The sequence below is a fragment of the Malania oleifera genome, chromosome 6 (genome assembly GCF_029873635.1).
Source record: "Malania oleifera isolate guangnan ecotype guangnan chromosome 6, ASM2987363v1, whole genome shotgun sequence".
NCBI lineage: Eukaryota > Viridiplantae > Streptophyta > Magnoliopsida > Santalales > Ximeniaceae > Malania > Malania oleifera.
This window is the reverse complement of record NC_080422.1, coordinates 38,790,566-38,811,939: the sequence shown is the minus strand read 5'-3', so window position 1 is coordinate 38,811,939 and position 21,374 is coordinate 38,790,566. Positions and strand designations below refer to the sequence as shown.

At 37.0% G+C, this 21,374-nt stretch overlaps 1 protein-coding gene across 1 annotated transcript in view; it reads left to right on the top strand.

Annotated features, from left to right (window-relative positions):
* Window positions 1–21,374, top strand: part of LOC131157065 (ribulose bisphosphate carboxylase/oxygenase activase, chloroplastic) — a 112,884-nt gene that overhangs the window by 29,794 nt on the left and 61,716 nt on the right. The window contains exon 9 of the mRNA XM_058110930.1: window positions 12,249–12,355. Coding sequence (XP_057966913.1) covers window positions 12,249–12,355 — 107 coding nt within the window. The remainder of the gene's footprint in view (window positions 1–12,248; window positions 12,356–21,374) is intronic.

Sequence of the window (21,374 nt, the reverse complement as noted above, 5' to 3'; positions counted from 1 at the left end):
CGCTAGCAATTCGTGCATCTATCTCTTCTTGAACAGCCAATCTCCATTCGGGGTGATCTAGTGCTTCTTGAATGGTTCTTGGAATAAACAGATGAGAAACATTTGAAGTATAGGCGTTATGAGAATTGGAGAGTCTATGACAGGATAGATGGTTGGAAATAGGATGTGTGGTACATGTTCTAACTCCTTTCCAAAGGGCAACGGGCAGGTCAAGATCACAAGAATTATTAAAACAAGGATCTGGAGAAGAAAAAGTACCTGGAGTATGTGAAGGAGGACCAACTTGTGTAGGTGATGATGATTGGCCTTGCTCCGGATTTGAAGAAAGAGCTCTATTATTCTGATGATTTCTTCTTCTGGTATAAACACGAAGCTCAGATGAGGGAATATTTGATAGTACTTCTCCCCCCGCTTGTGACTCAGGTATGCCTTGTATAGGTAGGCTATGATTTGCATTATTTTTGCCAGTTAAAGTATCAGTTTCCTGACCCTTTAAAGAGTGGATGTCAATGTCAAGGAAAACACTTGGAAGGGGCTTAGAGGTTTGTCATTTTCCTTTTTCTCTCCTTAAAGATAGTTATGGCAAAAAAAGGGCTGGTTTTCAATAAAAACAACATCCATACTGATATGAATTTTTCTGGTCCGAGGGTTAAACATTTGCACCCTTTTTTATTAGGAGCATATCCAAGGAAAACACATTTTTCTGCCCTAGGATCAAGCTTGGATCGAAGATTGGTATGTATATGAACAAAAACAGTGCATCCAAACACTTTTAGTGGCAAGTCTGATGTTATCCGACATGTAGGAAACAATTTTTTTAGGCAATCTAAGGGAGTGATGTTTTTTAGCACTCGAGTAGGCATCCTATTAGTAAGATAACGTGCAGTTAAAATAGCATCACCCCATAGATATTTAGGAACTTGCATTGAAAACATTAGGGCCCGTGCAACCTCTAACAAATGGCGATTTTTTTCTCTCAGCAATGCCATTTTGTTGTGCAGTGTCATAACAAGTAGATTGATGTTGAATACCCTTTGTTGAAAGAAATGTTCCTAAACATTTGTTGAAATATTTAGTACCATTATCAGTTCTAAGGATTCTGATTTTCGTTTGGAACTGAGTTTCAACCATATTATAAAAATCCTGAAAAAAAATTTCAACCTCAAATTTGTCACTTAATAAGTACACCCAACACAAACATGTATGATCATCAATAAACGTAACAAACCATTTCTTACCAGAAGTACTAGTGATCTTTGAGGGACCCCAAACGTCACTATGAATTAAATAAAAAGGTTTGGAAGAATGATAAGCTTTTGAGTGATAGGTGCTTCGGTGACTTTTGGATATGTGGCAAACATCACAATGAAGAGAGTTGCAATCCAGTTTTTTAAATAAGCTAGGAAACAAACACCTTAAATAGAGAAAACTAGGATGTCCTAGTTTAAGATGCCAAAGCATTATTTGTTCACGTAGAGAAACAAAACTAGTACTACTACTCAAACCCTGAGCTTGTTTATTGTTGAATAAAGTCTCATGGAAGTAGTAGAGTCCATCAATCATTCTAACACTACCAATCATCCTCTCGGAGAGTTGGTTCTGAAATTCAAAATGGGAATCAAAGAAAATGACACAACATTTAGAATCCCGTGAGAGTTTACTAACACACAGCATGTTACAAGCAAGTTTAGGGACATGAAGGAAAAATTTGAGTTCTATTTTTTCAGAGATTTGGACAGAACCTATTCCAGCAATGGATGAAAAACTTCCATCTGCAATTCTAATCTTTTTATTACCAGAACAAGGAAAATAAGATTGAAACAATTGTGAGGTACTGGTCATGTGATCAGATGCACTAGAATCAATAATCCATGGTGCAAAATTTAAGCAACAAGGGTAGGCACTAGAGTTATCACCTGTTTGGGCCAATGAACCAGTAGGAAGGCTAGAGGCAGAAGTAGATTTTAGCAGTTGAAGAAGATGATCCACCTACTCAGCACGTAGGAAATTAGCTTCATTGGCTTTAGGGATTGCATGATTGCTACCAGAGGGTCCAGATTTGTTGCTCTTCCAGTTTGCTTGCTTTCCATGGAGTTTCCAGTAATTTTCTCGAGTGTGGCGTGGCTTGTGCAATAGTCACACCAAACTCAAGGCTTATATTCCAACCTCCTTTGATTAGAGTAAGGCCGCTATGCAGAAATATTGGCAGTAGCCAAATCTATATTACTAGTAGCATGAGGAGCAGGATTATTGGCAGCAAGTAGAGCAGAATTTTCCACAATCTCATCCTCCTTTTTCTTCATCATCACACTCCTTTGACAATCTTCTCATCGTACTTCAGAAAATACTTCCCCGAGTGGGGGTAGAGGCTGTCTCCCTAGGATTCTTCCCCTTACTTCATGAAACTCATCATTAAGTCCAACCATGAATTTAAAAATTCTTGCATTCTCCACCATCTTCTTATTGGGATTGCAATCAGTAGGATTTTTCCATTCGTAATCATTGAATAAATCTAGATCTTGTCATAGGCCCTTAAGAACATTGAAATACCTTGTTACACTGTCGTCTCCTTGATAAGTATTGTTGATCTTTTGCTACAATTCATAAATCTGAGAGTAATTTCCAAGGTCAGAGTACATATGACTCACATTGTCCCAGAGTTCCTTTGCAGTAGAATAACACATGTAATTAGCACTAATCTCTTCATCCATAGCATTCACAAGCCATGCCATCGCCATGGAATTTTCAGCATCCCATATAGCATAAGATGGGTCTGTCTTCTCGAGCTCCTTAGCTTCACCAGTCAAGTATCCTATCTTTCCTCTTCCATGAATATACATCCTGATAGATTGTGACCGCCGCAGGAAGTTGGCCTCATTTAATCGTATATTGGTAATTTGGACAGAGTAAGATTCAGAATGGGTAGGTCTGGTTTCAGGTTTGGTTTCGGGTTTAGCTTTGTTTGAAGTTTTAGCCATGGCTATAGAAATAGAAGAGATTAGTATAGAGTTGAACAAGGAAGAAAACCCTATAGAGATTAGAGTCAGATTTGAGCCGTCAAGGGAAACTAGGGTTTACACTAGGCCAAGAGCTGGACCTAGCTCTGATACCATCTAGAATGAGATAGCTTCTTGTGGAAATAATTCTCATTAATTGTAACATAGATACAAGTCTGTATAAATAGATGTACAACAAAAGAATAGAAGGAAAGAACTAAGAAAGAAAATACCAAAGATGCTAACTTCTAAAGAAACTAAATATTCTAGGATATTTACACATTTATAGCTGAGATCCTCTTAGAAAAATAGGAAAGTTGACTAAACAGATTTGAAACTTTCCAAGCCTAAGGTGTGGTTTAGGGCTTCTAGAGGCATTAGACAAGGGGATCCACTCTCCCTTTTCTGTTTGTCCTAGTAGCTAATATGAATGAGTGGACTGGTGAATAGGGCTGCAGATCAGGGGTTGGTGAAATGTTTGAAAGTGGGGAGAGTGCATCTGTTGGTTTCTCATTTGCTGTTTGCAGTTGATACTATTTTTTTTTTCTAGGGGATCAATGCCTTCTTTCATATGTATTTTGGGTGTCCTCCATGTCTTTGAGAGGCTGTTGGGGCGGAAAATAAATTTGGGGAAAGTGGTATGCCTAATATTAATGTGCCTCTTGAGCGTTCTAGTGAGCGTGTTTCAGAGAAGAGAAGGGGGGGGGGGGGGGCGTGGCCTTTGACTTACTTAGGTGTCCCTTTAGGGGGAAATCCTAGATCCATGGTTTTTGGAATCGGTGGTGGAAAGTGTGGCCAAGAGGTTGGATGGTTAGAACGGGGCACCCTTTCCCTTGGGGCCAAAATCACCCTTAGTTAGGCTTGTTTATCTAGCATTCCCTTATATTATTTGTCAAGTTCTAAAATTCTAATGGGATTGCTAATAAGATTGAGAAAATAATGAAAGATTTCTTGTGGTCTGGAGTTGGGGGTTTTCAGGATCATTTAGTTAGGTGGGAGGAGGTTTGCAGGCCCAAAAGGAGGAAGGGTTGGGTCTTGGAAATTTGGTGTCTAAAACATCACTCTCCTAGCTAAATGGTTGAGGCATTTTCCCTTAGAAGATCATTCCCTTTTAATAAAGTGATTAGAAGTAAGCATGAGTTAGGTGTGAATGGGTGGGATACCAATGTTAGTTTGGGATGTTCTTTGGAGAGTCCATGGAGATCTATTTCTCAGATTTATCCTTTATTCACTCCCCACATTAATTTATCCTTGCCTTGAGGTTAGGGCAAGATAGCATGATTTCATTTTTTATGGTTGATTTAGCTAGCACTCTGGTTCTTGGAACTTTCATTTTAGAAGATCTCTAAATGATAGAGAGATGATGGAACTTTCCTCCTTCGTGTCGTTATTGAATAATTGTCATCTTTCTTCAAGTAAGGATAACTCGTCTTGGGCTTTGGATCATTCAGGGGTTTATTCTTGTAGATCATTTTTTGAGTTTTTGACCCATTCCTGCTCTTGTTTTCTTTATTTTCATGTCTTTGGAAGGCCAAAGCTCCCCCAAAGATTAAGGCTTCATTCGGCTAATTGTGCTTAATAGAATCAATATTAATAATTTGTTGCAAATTAGGAGATCTGAAGGCCTTATCTCCAGATATTTGCATGCTTTGTTATATGAATTTTGAGTTGGATCCTCATTTGTTTTTACTCTCTGATTTTTCTTGGAACATCTGGAATAATTTATTTGCGTGTTGGGAGAAGCTTGGGTTTGTCTAGTGATGGTGGATTGAATGTTGGCAGTCTCTTTTGAGGGCTTCATAGGAAGAAAGGATAGGGCTGCTTTGTGGGGTTTATGGTTAGAGTGCAATGCACAGATTTTTTTCAAGGATAAAATTGAATAGGCAATTGGTTTGGGAGAAGATTCATTATTTGGCTTCTTTATGGCGTGTTGGCTCTTGATGTAACAACCTGCTTAATTATCATGATTTTTTTTTTCCATAATAGCAATTAACATATTCTGATACCATCGTGTTAACCTAAGCAGCGAGAAGCAGAATCATATAAACATAACCTAGACCATTACATTCAATACCAGAGTTCTGAAATATTTTGCAAAATATACAACATAACTGTATCCCCAAAAATTGCCCTCAACTAGCTAGGGTAATACAAAAATGCTCCCAATATGATACTCACTCTCTGTCAGGGCATTACTGAAGCCCTTCTATTTGCGAGCCTGATCTGCTCGCCTACCTGGATCACCTGAAAAATATATCAACACTGGGATGAGCCAACGCTCAGTAAGAGAAAATATGCTATTACTAGTGTGTGGCAAATGAGCTACTACATATCATGAAATCTGTTTCATATAAACATGAATAACTGAGTACTAAAGTACAGTACAAATAATAAAACACACCACCCCTTTTCCCTATTGCTTAACATATCAGTATTATGGTTATAATTCAAAATACTTCTAGTGTATATAGTAGGATCCCTGTTTCTGTAAATCAATACGTAAGTAATAGTAATTGAAACTGTTCCCTGTGGCTATCTGTGTCATGATATGCCCCTCATGACGAGGTTGTGCGGCCCGTAGGCTGGATTTACCCTGACTGGCCAATCAGGAATAAATCACTGAACTTCGTTAGTCGACCTGCCCTCATCAACCCATATCTGGATGGGGAGCCCAACCTCTTCTAGGGCCTAGGTGGTCGACCGTACCACGTATATCTGAATAGGTGGTTGCGCTCGTAAAGTAACATAGTATCTGTAGCAACGGTACCGTGCTCTGTAGCTGCAAGTCCAACAGGGTCTGATATCGTATAATATAGTTCTATATATATGTCTAACTGATTTACCATGATTTTAAAGTACTGAAATAACCATGATGCTGCATAACGTACTGAAATCTGAATATTCATAACATGGAACTGCATATTCATAATACTGGAATTCGTATAATCATGGTACTGAGAGTCGTATAATCATGGTACTAAAATCCATAAAATCATGGTACTGAAATTCATAAAAATCATGAAACTAGCATTCGTAAATCATATCCTCGTACTACATACATATTCATAAGCCACACCATACTATAATACATGATTTTCGTAAATAAATAAACTGTATAATATGTAGAAATATTCTAGCATAGCATATTTCCCTTACCTTAACTCTGAAAAGCTCCTACTGCATTCTACCTTGATACCCGCAGAGCTTCCTATAAAACACCCTGAAACCAATATTGCCAGAACTAAACATTAGTATTTTCCTACCTACATTATTTCCTATAACTGCCATGAGGCCAAAAAGTGGTTAAAAGGGCTTACCCTGAATTTGGGATGATTTCCAACTCTGATTTCCCAACGATCTGCTCCGGCAGATTCGCAGAGAACTCTGCCAGGAGCGTCGTGGTAGCTTCGGATCGTCGATCCAGCGACCGGTGGGGCCGGAAATGAAGAGAGAAGGTAGAGGGAGTCGTAGGAGAGAGAGAGAGGCGAGAAAAATGTGATTAAATCCTGGGTTTCCACTATTTATAGGGTCAGGTTCGTCGACGAGACCCTGTGTTCGTCGACGAACCCTTCACAAAATTCATCGACGAGGCCCTGTGTTCGTCGACGAAATTCAGGGCAGCCCAAATCGCCTCTCGGTATTTTCTCGTCGACGAAGCTTTGTGTTCGTCGACGAGACCCTGTGTTCGTTGACGAAGCTGAGCAATTTCACTGAAATTATTATTATTTAATGTTTTCTCCAAAATGCAATATCGTTGACGAAGTCTACGGCCTCCTTCTGTTTTAGTATCTATTTTCTCTCCCTCGTATTATTATTAACATTTTATTATTCGGGTCACTACACTTGATGCTTTAAGGGAGTGAGTTTCCGAGGAGCGAGCTTTTCGGAAACTCAAAGAGATTAAAAAAAGTTTCATTCTTTGATATTTCAACATTTTTTTTTTTGCATTTTTACTTTCTTTTTTTTTTTTTATAGGATTTTTCCAGGATTTTGATAGTAGATGTCTTATTCTCTTCTTTGTAAATTCTTATCTTTTTAATAGAATCTCTTTTTTTGTTGTAAAAAAAAAAAGAAAAGAAAAGAAAAGAAAAGAAAGAGCATTCTAGTACTAAATTCCTGTTGGGTAGGGGCAAGGTCTTAAATTTCAATTGAAATTTTGAAGCTCCAAAAGTACGGAAATTTCGATGAATTTTTCAATTTCGATGTCAATTTTAATTTTGATTTGAAAAAATAACGGAAATCAATAGTAAAACATGAAATTCTTTGTGCAACTTTAGAAATGGTTAACAAACATAATATGTAAGTTTTAGGACAGATATATTACAAGTTAAACACATCTATGTTGTTTGTGAGGTGGAAAAGTTGTAATATAGTATGTGTATCAAACATATTTGTAAGATAATGTACAGTAAACATATTCAGCTAATACAAATGAAATTCATAAATCATTTAAATATTATTTATTATACAAATAATGAAAATTTAGACATAAATGGTTAAATAAAATGTTGCTATAAGTTTATTTTTTCATATAATTTCAAAAGCATTTGTAATAATATTTTGTTTCAATAAAAATAAATAAGATAAATTAAGAGAGAAATTTCACTTTACTCCTAAATCTCTTATTTGAATTCCAAGGAAATTTCATTGTATAGTTAAAATTTTGACACCTTTCGCTGAAATTTCGAGATTTCGATAAATTTCGAGATGATTCGTTGAGATTTCGATGGAAATTATGGAAGACGGAAATCAATTGCCATTTCAATTTCGAGGGTGATGGAAACCGGAAATTTCGGCTGAAATTTCGACAATTTCGTGGAAATTTAAGACCATGGGTAGGGGGTTGTAATATTTTTTTCTAAAAGGATCTTTGGTTGGGGAATATAGTTTTGTCCACCTCTTTTTCTTGCCTCTTTCGCTTAATCTCAGGGCAAGACGGTTCCATTTCTTCTTTTTTTGTTGAACAAGGTGGTCCTTTACCTTCTTGGGAGTTGGACTTTCACTTTCAAAAGTAGTCAATGAATGATAAGGAATGATAGAGTTATCTTCTTTGCTTGTCTCGTTGAATAATTGTCTGGTTCCTTTGGAAGAGGACAGTTGATCTCTGTCTTTGGATCTTTTGAGGGTTTATTCTTGCAAATCTTTTTATGAAATTTTGACTCTCTCTAATTCTCCTTTTCCCTGCCTATAAATCCATTTGAAAGGCCAAAATCCCCTACAAAATTAAGGCTTTTCTCCGTGGTTTAATTTGGTAAATTAAAATTTTTTCTGCAGTGTTTCTATTTCACTCTGCTCATTTGTGCTCATGTTCCGTGTGACTGCTCAAAGTTTTAAGTTTAGCTGCCCTGTGAATGTTCCAATTTGGGTTGGACTATTTGTTGTTTACAATTTGTGAAGGTGTTAGAAAAGGGTCGATGGCCCTCTCCCCCTCTTGATACTATTCCTCAACCCCTCCTCATGTTTTCACTGCGATGAAGATTGGTTTAGGTTATGATGAGTTGAGCGATTCAGAACAAAGGAAAATCCTTCTTTCTGCATCTAGACAAGGGTGAGGGGAGATCATCTTCGCTCATGGTCGAGAAGATTGATGTTTGTAACAGATGGGTTAGATTATTGGAAGAGGCTGTTTCATGGTTTGTTGAAAATTTGTTGGTTTTTGGTCAGATGGAGAGGGGTTTTCGGAGTTTTGGCAAGGGTATCACAAACTATTGGCTGCTGATTAGGTGGACGAAGGTGGGAAAGTTCTTGGAGTTAGGGTTGGGTTGGAATTGTAGGAAATTTTCTGTGTTCAATTTTGTTGGCACAAAAGGTGAGAGATGGAGAAACTTCGTGAGTGTTTTCTGCAGCTTGGCAAAGGAGTTAAGAAAATATTTGGGTGTTATGGTTGCAGATGGTCATCCATGTTTCAGATCGTGGGGGTAGGTCATGCTGGAAGGTAATATAGATGGAGGCGGAGGCGAGGATCCCAATTGTCAAGTCCTCTCTGGAGATCAAGTTATGGATGCTGTTAAGGAAGATAGGTGTTGTGTGTGTGGCGGTATAGTTCAAATGAACAAGGCTGAGATTTCATAGTCAGTAGCAGTGGGGAAGCTTATACAGAAGAGCGGATGGGCCACTTATTTGGGAAGATCCAAGAGTCTTTTGATTTAAAAATGAGCCTGGGCAGTGGTGAAGCTTATACAGAAGAGCAGATGGGCCACTTATTTGGGAAGGCCCAAGAGTCTCTACAGCCTCCTGAACATAAGGGATCCTCTTTGTGCATGATTTGGGATGGAAGGTAATATAGATGGAGGTGAGGGTCGCAATTGTCAAGCCCTCTCTGGAGATTGAGTTATGGCAGCCTTTAAGGAGGATAGGTGCTGTATGTGTGGTGGTATAGCTCAAACGGACAAAGGCTGTGATTCTGAAGTCGGCAGCAGTGGGGAAGCTCGTACAGAAGAGCAGATGGGCCACTTATTTGGGAAGGCCCAAGAGTATTTTGATTTAAAAATGAGCTTGGGCAGTGGGGAAGCTTATACAGAAGAGCAGATAGGCCACTTATTTGGGAATGCCCAAGAGTCTTTACAGCCCCCTGAACATGAGGGAGCCTCTCTGCGCACGAATTGGGATGATAGGGGGGTTTCACCGTCCTTCAGAGCAGCAACATGTCGAGCAGCATCCTTCTTTATGTGAAGTACAAGGTGATCCGATTTTGTTCTCTTCTTCAAATAAAAGCTTTGATGGTCCTGATGAGGGATGCTTTGATAAAAGTATAGTGCAGGAGACTGGAGGAGGAGGAAGGTCTGATAGGTTTGATGCTTCTGCTTGGCTGGAGGAAAATGGAATTAGGGGAAGCTTAAGGAATGTTAGCGGGGAGTCTGCTCAAAGAATTTTATTTCTTTGTGAAGCTGTACATTTCATATTATTTTAAGTAGAATTCTTTTCTTTACTTTTGTGGTTTTATTTGCTTCTTAATTGAGCCCTTCCAATGAAGCATTTTGCTTGCATACAAAAATCTGTCACTGGTGGTCTTTATTCTTCTCGTGAAACAACTTTCCCATTCTCACATGAACACTATCATGGCTGTCCAAACAGTAGATGTTGAGGCGTTCAGTGCAAATTGAAGGTAAATCCTTTGGTCTGAGCTTGAAGGAGGGGAAATCCCCATAATTGTGTGTGCTGTAGAATGCCTCTAAAAATAAATGAGCTAAATTCTCGAAGGATGCAGCTTCATGGGTTGCCGATGGCTTATTAACTTTTGTTCGGCTAGGAAGGGGATCCAGAAACATTCACAAAAGAAATCTTCATTGCTAGATGGCGATTAGGTGGACGAGGGTGGGGAAGTTTTTGGAGCTAGAGCTGAGGGGGAAAGGGAAGAACTTTCCGGTGTTCATTCCTGGAGGTGTAGATGGAAAGCAGAAGCTTTGAAAATTTCTGTGTTCACGAAGGAGTTTCATCACAATCTTGAAGGAGCAGGCGCTGCAAGTTCATCAGCTCCCAAGTTGTGGAGGCAGGTGGTATCAGAAGGGAAGCTAGGTGAAGGCAGTTCAAGTAGTACAAAATCATAAAATTTGTCTTTGGTGTGGGTGAGATTTGAAATTGAAGGATTTCGGCGTGAGGACTCTAGATTACATTGCTACTTGTATAGAGGAGAGTATCCATAAGGAGACAGTGCGCAGGGTTCTAGTAGTCATTGCAAGTGTTGAAGAGGCGGCTAGGGTTGCAATTGGGGAAGATGGGGGCATGAAGGCTGGGCCAGAACGGCTGGTTTTCATCTAGAATCTGGCCCAAGTATGTGAGAAAGGTGAGGCTTCTTTCTTTGCAAATTTAGGCCATTTGATAGAACAGACCCAATGTTTAAATTGGAATGCAATGGGTCTTTCTTTGGTTTCAAAAGAGGGACCTACTCAACAAGGGAATACTCAGTTGGGCCTTGCTTCTAAGGAGGCCCATTGCAAGGTTATCAGCAACCAGGCCCCTTCCATGTCCCTATCATTTGATCTGGTCCATTTCCTTGGCCCAAATTTGCAGATTCTAGGTAAGGGGGAGGTGGATATCCAAACAGTTGTCAACAAAATCCAAATCCTCTTTTCAGTTTCTTCAAGACAAACATAGAGCGAACCAACATTCAGTGTGTAATCAGGGGAATTTTAGCTTGGTTTCATACACAGGTTGGGAAGAAATTGACGATAATCACAAAAGCATCAGATCGGTGGTTAATTTTGGTTTCACAGAGGGATTAGAGGTTGGTATTATATCCAGGAGAAATAGAAAAAGAAGATGGTTTGGGTACAAATTCTGATGCTTCAGGTTTATTTTCTGAAAAAAATCCGAGGGCTTAAGGCGTACACTCATCAGAAGGTTGATTTGGTGGGTGCAGAAATGAGGAAATTATGCAAAGAGAAGAGAGAGCAATCTAGGAAGATAAGGACAAAGAGTCGAAGGATAGATTCTGCAGGTGAGTTTAGCATTGTGGAAGATGCACTAGACAAGAGGAAGTAGACAGGAAGTAATGGAGCTTGTGAAGGAAAGCATGATAAGAAATGGGAATATTTTTCTGATAATGATAGTGATGACTGGGGGCTTGCTCTTGGATGAGATTCAGGACCAATATGGTTCTGTTTCTGATTCCAGTAATGATCTCGGGGACCTATCTTATGTTCATCCAGCCCTGTTGGAAGGACTGGATGGTGTTTCTGTTTTTGAAAACAATGGATTGGGTAATAAAATGCAGTGCAATGATGGAACTATACTTACATCAGTGGAGGTGAATTCTAGGAAGGATTTAGAAGCCCTAGAGATATTGGATTTAAAAATGTGTGATACTGGAGGAACGGAAGTGCGATTTGTTGGGGCTAAGTACAAAGCAAAGAAGGGTTAGAGGGAGCTAGCAAATCTCAAGCGCTTGGTGAATTACGATGGAAAGGGATTGAAAAGGGGTTTCCTTGGTTAATTGTTCATTTCATTTATTTTTACTGTTTATTTTATTTTTTACTTTTCCATTGTTTTTTGTTTTTTCTGTTTTTATTTTTTGGGGTGGATTTCTTGTCCCTTTACATTGTAACTTTTTGTTCTCAATCTAATATACTTTCCTTTATTACCATAAAAATGGAGTCCTCCCAATGTTCAGTAAAATGTTAAATTTATAAATCCATGTTCATGTTGTAAATTGCCTATGTTTCTTGGTGACGTGATTTTTTATGCTTACTACACTATGGTTGTAGACACAATGGAACTGAGACACCTCTTGCTGAAATATTTTTGCTAAAACAGGCAGCCAACTCGTGAAGATATTATAAATATTGTTCACAAAATGTATGAAAAAGATGGTATATCCAGAGAAGTGGTTGTGAGCATTGTGGACACATTTCCTAATCAGGGTATGATCTGTATCTTCTTGATGATTATTTGTCTTTTTTTTTTTTTTTTGGTCACTTATGTCTTAATTTTTGAGTTATAAATAGCATGTGCTGATAATTTGGATGCTATAAAAATGGTGAAAGGAGCGGCCATGATTCACATTATCAGTCCCAGTTGACTTGGTACTGGAAATGTGAGGAGTTTTGGGGGTGTAAGTTGTGATGCAATGATACCCTCCAATTTGGGCTCATCAAAATCTATGATGAACATGCATGCCTAAACAGCTGTAGAACAGTTTGATACTCTCACATCAAGTTTGGTTTGCAGTATTAGTATTCCTAGAAATAGAGCAGTAATAATTCAAGAATTTAATAGCTTATAAGAGAAAATGTGTTGTCATCATAAAGCAAATGACAATGCAAATTTTTTTAATCGATCCATAACATCGAATAGACAGGAATTGATTCCAAATTTAACTGGAATGATTATTCATATCTTATTCCATGTATGAAATAACACCAGCTTTTGCAAGAGTTACTTTTTTTTTTTATACAAAATAATTTTTTCCTTTTTCATTCTGCATTATTTTTCCATCTTATATTCCTTGAAATAGACATTCAATGAAACTAATGTGACGCCATTGTTCATTGTAGTTGCTATCCTAATGGAAGTTCACTTTGTAGATTTTTACCTTGTTCTATGATTCTATTTGGTTGTAATTTAGTGGAAGGCTCTCATAAACCTTCTTGGAAGGATGTGGGGTGGGGGGGGGGGGGGGGGGGATGGGCATGCTTCTTTCTCTGTTGCCCTGTATCATCATTGTCATATTTCCTTGTTGCATAATGCATTCATTTCTTCTTTCATGGTTGTCAACGGGATTTTATTTCTTTTAGTTCTTAGTTTTGGAGGAATATTAGTGTCTGTCAGGCTGTTGAGCTTTCTTTCTTCCCCTGTTTGTTGGATGCTTTTCAGACCTCATCTATAGGAGGATTCTAGGGTCTGAGTTTTGGAAATAATTTTGTCTCAGTTTATTATAACTACTTCTTTTTATCTTGTTAATTGTATTTGGAGAGCTAAAGGTCATGTCAAGGTCAAAGCTTTGATTTGGTGGCAGTTCTGAATAGAGTTTGCCAACAATTTTTTGCTGATTTGGGGGCCTCATAAAGCTTGTTCCCTGAATTATGCTTTGTGCATTTCAATAGCAAGACTCATCTCCATCATTTCTTGCACTTTTCAGTTGTTTGGGGTTTGAGGGAACACTTTTGTTTTATTGGGTGAAAAATGGAACGATCTGAGGTCCATTGAATATTGTATGGTGCTTTGTTTTACTGGCTGAGGTTTACGGATTGGACTGGCTATGATAGTTCTCCGCCCCTATGTTTGGATTGTCATCTGTAAATGGATGGCTAATCATTCAAAGGGCCCAACTACACTTAAAGGAAAGACCAACATAGCCAAAAGAAAAAGCATAGGCCAGTCTAGTCTTTTTGTTACTTAGCTGCTGCTGGCTGGTGTTTTGGGGGGTTGGGATGGTGGTGGTGGTGGCCTTATGCCATATTAATGGGCCAAGGCCCTCTCCCTTGGCTAGGGTTGTGCATAATTGTTTTAAATTGACTGAACTGATTCAGTCCAAATGGTTTTGTTCAGTGCCAAAATTAGGACTGAAAAATTATTCAGTTTGGTCTCAATTTTTTTTAGCAGCTGACCTCACCTAGTGGTACTTAAGCTAGTTGTTGTTGTTTTGTACCAATTTTATTTTCTTGATAAAAAAGAAATTTATTAGAAGAGATAAGAATGAACATCAGAAGAAGGAAGAGGAAAAGAAAAAGAAAAGACCAAGAGAATAAGATACTCTCTTTACAACAATAACAAAAAATTACAACAAAAGATCATCATAATCTGAAAGCCAACTCAATGCAGCAGAGCCAACCAGTCCTGCTGCAGGTCTTTTGAAAAAACATGATGAAAGCGGCCGTTAGCCAACACCCACAGTGACGCAAGATAAACCACTTACTCCAAACCAAATTATTAGCAGTGGCCACCCCTTTGAGAATTCTGGCGTCCCTCTTAAACCAAACAGACTAAATAACAGCCATAATAGTGTATCGCCACAAGGCTTTCCTATCCTTCCCTTTTCCAAAACTTCTAAATGCAATAGAGCAAAAAGCCCTCAAGGTGAAGGGACAAATCTAGTCTTCCGAACAAATACAAAACAATTTATTCTAAACAACCCAAGTAAAGGAGCAATGAATAAACAAGTGTGAGCAAGTTCCTCCACTTCTCAAACAAAGACCACAAACATGCAGTGATTGAGGCCTTTTAGGCCTTCTTTTCTGAAGCACATTATTAATATTAATTCTATCATGAACTGCAGTCCAGATAAAACTTTTATTTTTTAGGGAGCTTTAGCTTTCCAAATCAAAGAGTACAAACCAAAAGGATCCACATTAGGGCTGTGACTCAAATAGGAGAAAAATGATTTACAAGATAAATCCCCAGAAGGATCTAAACTCCAAACCCTTTTATCATTTTCCAAATGAATGTGAAAAGAATCAAGAAAACTGGGTAAAAGAGCCAATTCATCAATCTCTCTATTGTTAAGATTTCTCCTGAATGGAAATTCCAAGAGAGACTATCCCCTTGCAAAAGAAAACAAAAAAAAATCGGGGATTGGGTTATCATGAAGCATAGAAACTCGATAAAGATGAGGAAAAGCAATAGCTCATGGCATCTCCCCAATCCAAAGGTCCTCCTAGAAAAAATTGCATCCCATTACCCACCATGTAATGGATTTTTGGAAACCCTTTTATCATAAATCGGAGATATAAACTTCCCACGACCCACATAATACTAACCTGAAACTTTAGCATTCCAACCATTCTCCAACCATTCTGTTGTAGACCAAATTTACTGCGAACTACCCTATGCGAAAGAGAATTATATTCTAAGGAAAGCACTATAACCATTTTTCCACCAAAGAAATGTTATTGTACACCAAATTTCCAAGATGAGACCTAGATCTCCTCCCTTTTAGACCAACATAGTCTCCTAACCTACAAGGTGATGTATTTGACTCTCTCCCCAACTCGACCACAAGAAATACCTTACTTATTTCTCAAGCTTGCGCGCTACTCTCACTGGAATTCTAAAAAGAGAGATAATACAACCAAATGCAAGAAGTGTAATCCACCCCCTAAGGTGAAGAATGCTCCTTCTGCCATCTAATCTCCTAGCCACTCTCCTAAAAATAGGATCCTAGAAAGAATCAAAATTAGGATTACCACCTAAATAGATAATCGGTCAATTCAAAATTATGCAACCCACAAGCCTAACGGAAGGATCAACATTAATGCCAAGGCCCACCAAACAACTCCTAGAAAAGTTAATTTTCAAACTAGAATCTTCCTTAAATGCCCGAAGGATTGTCAAAAAGTTAGAGAAGCAATCCATGTTATATGTGAGGAAGGGAACAATATCATCTGCAAATTGGAGATGCAAAATGATATACTCCTCATACCCGACCTTAATCCATTCCACTAGCCCTTTGTCAACTCTTTTCTCAATCGTCCTACCCAAACCATCAACTGCAATAGTAAAGAGAACAAGGAAGAGAGGGTCCCCTTGTCTTAAACCCTTGGATGCATGAAACCAAGACCTAGCTTCACCGTTAACTAAGGCAGAGAAGACCACAGATGATAAGCACCCTATCATTCATTTTCTCCACCCCAGAATGAAATCTTTTCCATCCATAACCTTGTCCAAGAAACTCCACTTCACCCTATCATTGGATTTTTCAAAATCTAGTTTAGCACTAGACCCCTCTTTTTCGTACGAGTAAGCATGTTAAATGGGTGGGTATGAATCAATATTGGTGGGGTCAAATATTTGACCCATTTATGACCCATACCCATTTAGAAATGGGTCAACCAATTTACCCATTTATTTTAAAGCATACAAAATCAATTGTTGAATACCGATTGAAACTTATAACTATAGATTTACGAATTATGATACTGATTTCTAATCAATTATATAGTTTAATTTTTAAGAGGTAGTTGTAACCAATAATAATGATTACATACATAACTATAAATCATGGATATATCTTAATTAACCAATTATGTAATTACGTATATGCATGCATGCATATTCATTGGTTTGCATAAACAAATCCAACCGATTGTCTATACTCATAAGTAAAATAAACCAATTATGTACATATAATTATGTAAGTACATGCTATTAAAAAAAACTATTAACATATTACAAAATTATGTACATAGATATCTAAATTATAGAATTCATTACACAATTATGAATTTTAATTTAAAATAATATGAGTGATTAATACTATAATTACATATTTATATAATTACAGAGATATCTAAATTGAATCAATTATGTAATTACGTACATACATGTATATTAATTGGTTTGGAAAACCAAATCAATTCAATTACGTGCATACATAATTGCGTCATTACGTACGTATTCAAATGGAATTGTCCATGATAAGAGACATTATATTCATACATTTTCAAATTGTAGTATTAACGATGTAACATTAATTGTGTTGTTTAATTACATAACTACATAATTGCGAATATATTTAAATTGAACCAGACATGTATGCATATGAACCAAACCAATTGTATACATTTATAATTGCTCTTAATTACAAAATTATGTACATAGATTTTTGAATAACAGTATTAATTACATTATTATGTAATTTAGTTTCAAGTAATAAGTATAGTCAACAATTAATATAGTTACATATCGATAAAAATACGGATGTATCTAAATTGAATCAATTATGTAAACTATGTACATGCATGCATATTAATTGGTTTGAAAAATTAAAGTAAATCAAATTACCTACATATATATAATTGTAAAATTACGTACTTATTGTAAGCTAGTTGTCCATAATTATAAAATTATGCATGTAGTTTTCTTAATTATAATTTTAATTACATAATTATATAATTCAATTACAAACAATGAGTATAGACAATACTATTGTGATGCCCCGATTTTCATACCATTTTTTTTCCCAATAAATAATAAATATTAATCAAACATTGGCCATGTCAAAAACTCTGATACCATTTAAATATAACCCGACCCGAAGTGGGGTATAGGGTAATTATTTTACCATATATATACATTCCTAATTGCGGAAGTTAATATTTATAAATCATCCATAATACAAATACCCAGAGTTCTATACAACCATACACATCCCCAAAACCCACAATATACACTACGAATCATATATCCCTAAACAAAACTCTCACCTTGTCTATTAGGGTACCAACTCCCCTTTATCACGGAGCTCTATCACTTGGTCTGTCATGGTTTCCTGAAATATTAGATATTTGGGTGAGACACATCTCAGTAAGACGTAATAAATTATTTATAGTGTGTGGCAATATGAGTTTCGTTATATCATAATATACTCATTTCAGTGATAATACCATCTGAGAAAATATACAAATTCGTATTCATAATCATATGGATATAAAACACAATTTTTTATAGCTTTATTCCATTTCTCAAATTCATGCACATGCAACCCATATTTATTAGCGAAAGTTTCCGAGTATAGAGAAGATTACACGCCCATACATGTAGCTCCCCTCCGCTCTGATATCGTTTGTAACCTTATTCGGATAGTTCGGGTGTGGCTACAACTGATACTTATCAGGGCACTCACCTTACTCAGTAAGCCCTCAAGCAGAGAGTTTTACTTCGCCCTAATTATTTATGTTATTGAACTCACGCTCTTTCATTTCTCATTTCCATTTCACATCTAGCTCATGAGTGTCCGCGGTAACCAATCCATGTACGGTCTGTAACTCATGGCTGCCCTGAGGATATTCTCCACTCCATGCTTCCCCCCATGGTCGAGGTTGTGCGGTCTGAAGGCTGGATCTAAACCGCGGTTGGCCTACTCAGTTAGATCAAAATAGGAAATCCATCCATGCGTCTATAGTATGATTGACCTGCCATAACCCTGGTTCGGAACCAGGGGGCAAAACTACCCTTCTCACTGGCTCAATTGACTGTCAACACCACACTCACCATTAGACTGTGTGATTGCACTAACACCTCGATAGCAACGGTATCATGCTCTATATCAACAACCGTCCATCAGGGTTCTCATTTCCATATTTCATTATTCACATTTTGTATTCACATTTTAGTATTCACATTACAGTATTTACATTGCAATATTCACATTTCAGTGTTAACATTTCAGTATTTACATTGCAGTATTCACATTGCAATATTCACATTTCAGTGTTCACATTTCAGTATTCACATTGCAATATTCACATTTCCATATTCACAATTCAATATTCACATTTCAGAATTCACCTTTCAATATTCTCATTCCAATATTCACATTTTCAATATTCATATCTCATCTCATAATAGTATATATCACATTTCAATATTTTCATCATTTTTCTATAACACATACCATCATTTCATATTTCCTCATTTATCGTAGAAAACATTTCCATATATATATATATATATATATATATATATATGTATACCCTATTCCATCATTTTCCAGTAAACATATTTATGTTTCACATTTCATTATTTTTCAGAAAATACTCATCAATATTTATCACTTTTCATCATTTCCCAAATTTCAAATCCTAAAGCATCACAACTCAGTATAAATCATATGCCACAAAATTTTATCTGATATTCATAACATAATAATTTCAGGCAAAATATCATAGTTTCATTTTTACATATTTCCCCAACTAGTAATTTCAAAAATAACTGCAATAATTTATTCCCCTTACTTGACTTACTGAGATCTCGCTAAAATCCCTAAATCCACGCCCACGGCGTTCGGAACTCAAACCCCTGAAATCACATTTTCCCCAATTCAATTAACTCAACCCCAAAATTACAATTATTTTAACATTTTCTAGGCTCACACGCTTCCATTAACCAGTAAATTCTAAAAACGCAGGTTTGATCCACTTCCCGTATTTAAATTTAATTTCTAACATATTAAAAATACCAATAGGATCAAATCCCCGCAGTTAGTCTAATTCCAAAATATTCTCAGAAATCTTATTTAATCAAATCCCTGAAATTTAATTTAATTCCAAAATATTCTTCAAAAATCTGCTATAATCAAATACTCCAATTTAATAATCTCATATTATAATTTAATCGGTTGAATTTCTAAAATAATTGACAGAATTTGTACTTCTCACCTTAGCCTCGGAGTGGTGCCTAAGACCCCCAAATCAAAAATCTGCTCCGACTAACATGACAAGGATTGAATCTAGGACCCTGTGGTTGTGTCCGATCGTCAATTTGGCTGGAGATTTAAGGAAAAATTGAGGAGAGAGGGAGAGGTTACCTTACCCCAGGAGTGGTGTCTACGTTGCTCCTACGACAAATCCACTTCAGTTAAAATGTCGGTGGCGGAGAATGGAACCCAGTGGTATTTTCTGTTTTTCAATCGACGCCCGTTTGATCGAAAAAATTGAGGAGAGAGAGAGAGAGGAGATGAGGAGCGAGACGGAGAGTGAGAGAGGCGTGGGGGGGGGGGGCTTTGTTCTGAAATTCAGGTTTCTAATTTACCTTTTGTTAATTTTTGTCAACATATATATATATTAATATATTATATTATATTATATTATAATTATATTATATTATTTAATTAGTAATTTTTTTTTTTTGGAATCACTACATCCTCCTGTAATAATTATTTTTGGGGCGTTACAACTATAATAACATACCGACATAATTATGGACATGTATAGGCTGAACCCATTATGCAATTATGACCATGCATGAATATTAATTAGTTTGAAAATCAAGCCAAATTATTAAACCGAAGACGAAGACTACATAATTACATTAAGTACATAGAAGTTCAAATTATGATATTAGTTTTTTACTTGTAGTATATTTTTAAATGTGATAAATTAAATATATTAATTAAAGTTGGAAATTTAAATGGGTTACTGGGTTAAGTGGGTGCACCCATTTAACCCATTTAATAAATGGGCCGCCCATTTATGACCCATATAATTATATGGTTGTACCCTAACCCTTTTATTTATCATGGCCCTGGGTGGGTTAATGGGTATGGGTGGTAGTTACCACCACTAACTACAAACTACATCTTTAGCCACCTCATTTGCTATCAAGGCAGCATCTAGGATCTATCTATCACCTATAAAAGCGCTCTGGCTAAGAGAGATAACATCCTCCAGAATAGTAGCCAATCTCTTAAATAGCACATTAGTCAAAATCTTATACACTTGTGACTAAGCTAATTGATCTAAAGTCCTTGGCTTTAACTGCACAATCTTTTTTAGGCACCAGGGTAGTAAAAGTAGAACTTATGCTTCTTTCTACTACCCCATTATAAAAAAATTCACGAAAAACTTTGAGAAGGTGTTTCGTCAAAATGTCCCAACAATCTTGAAAAAGAACCATAGTAAAACCATCTGGCCCAGGGGCCTTCTCTTTATCCATTCCAAAAACGAGATTTTAATCTTTGCTTTCTCGAAGGGTCTCTCTAGCCAAGTTGCTTTATCAGCTGATATAGGACACCTATCCAACGCCTTGACTACTCTCCCATCTCCCTCTAAAAAGAGATTCCTATAAAATTCAATAATCAGTCCCACGATACGAAATCCCTAATAACCTCCTCTATCGTCCTCAAGCTCTTTAATAAAATTCTTCTTGCTACCATTAGCCATCCTATGGAAGAGTCTAGAATTACAATCCCGCTCTTGACCCAATTCATCTTAGACTTGGCTCCAGCTCATCTCTTCCCTTAAAACAACCTGCTCAAACTCATTGGACAGCTGGATAGGTCTTCCAGCAATGTCCTTAGAAATGAGACCCTCTTCAGTTAGTCTATCAGTCATTGGCAATTCCTCAAGACTTTTTTTTTTGGCAAAATCAAACATCAACAAAAGTTTCAGCATTCCAAGTTTTCAGTCTCTTTCAAATACTCCTATTTTTTCATAAATCAAAATT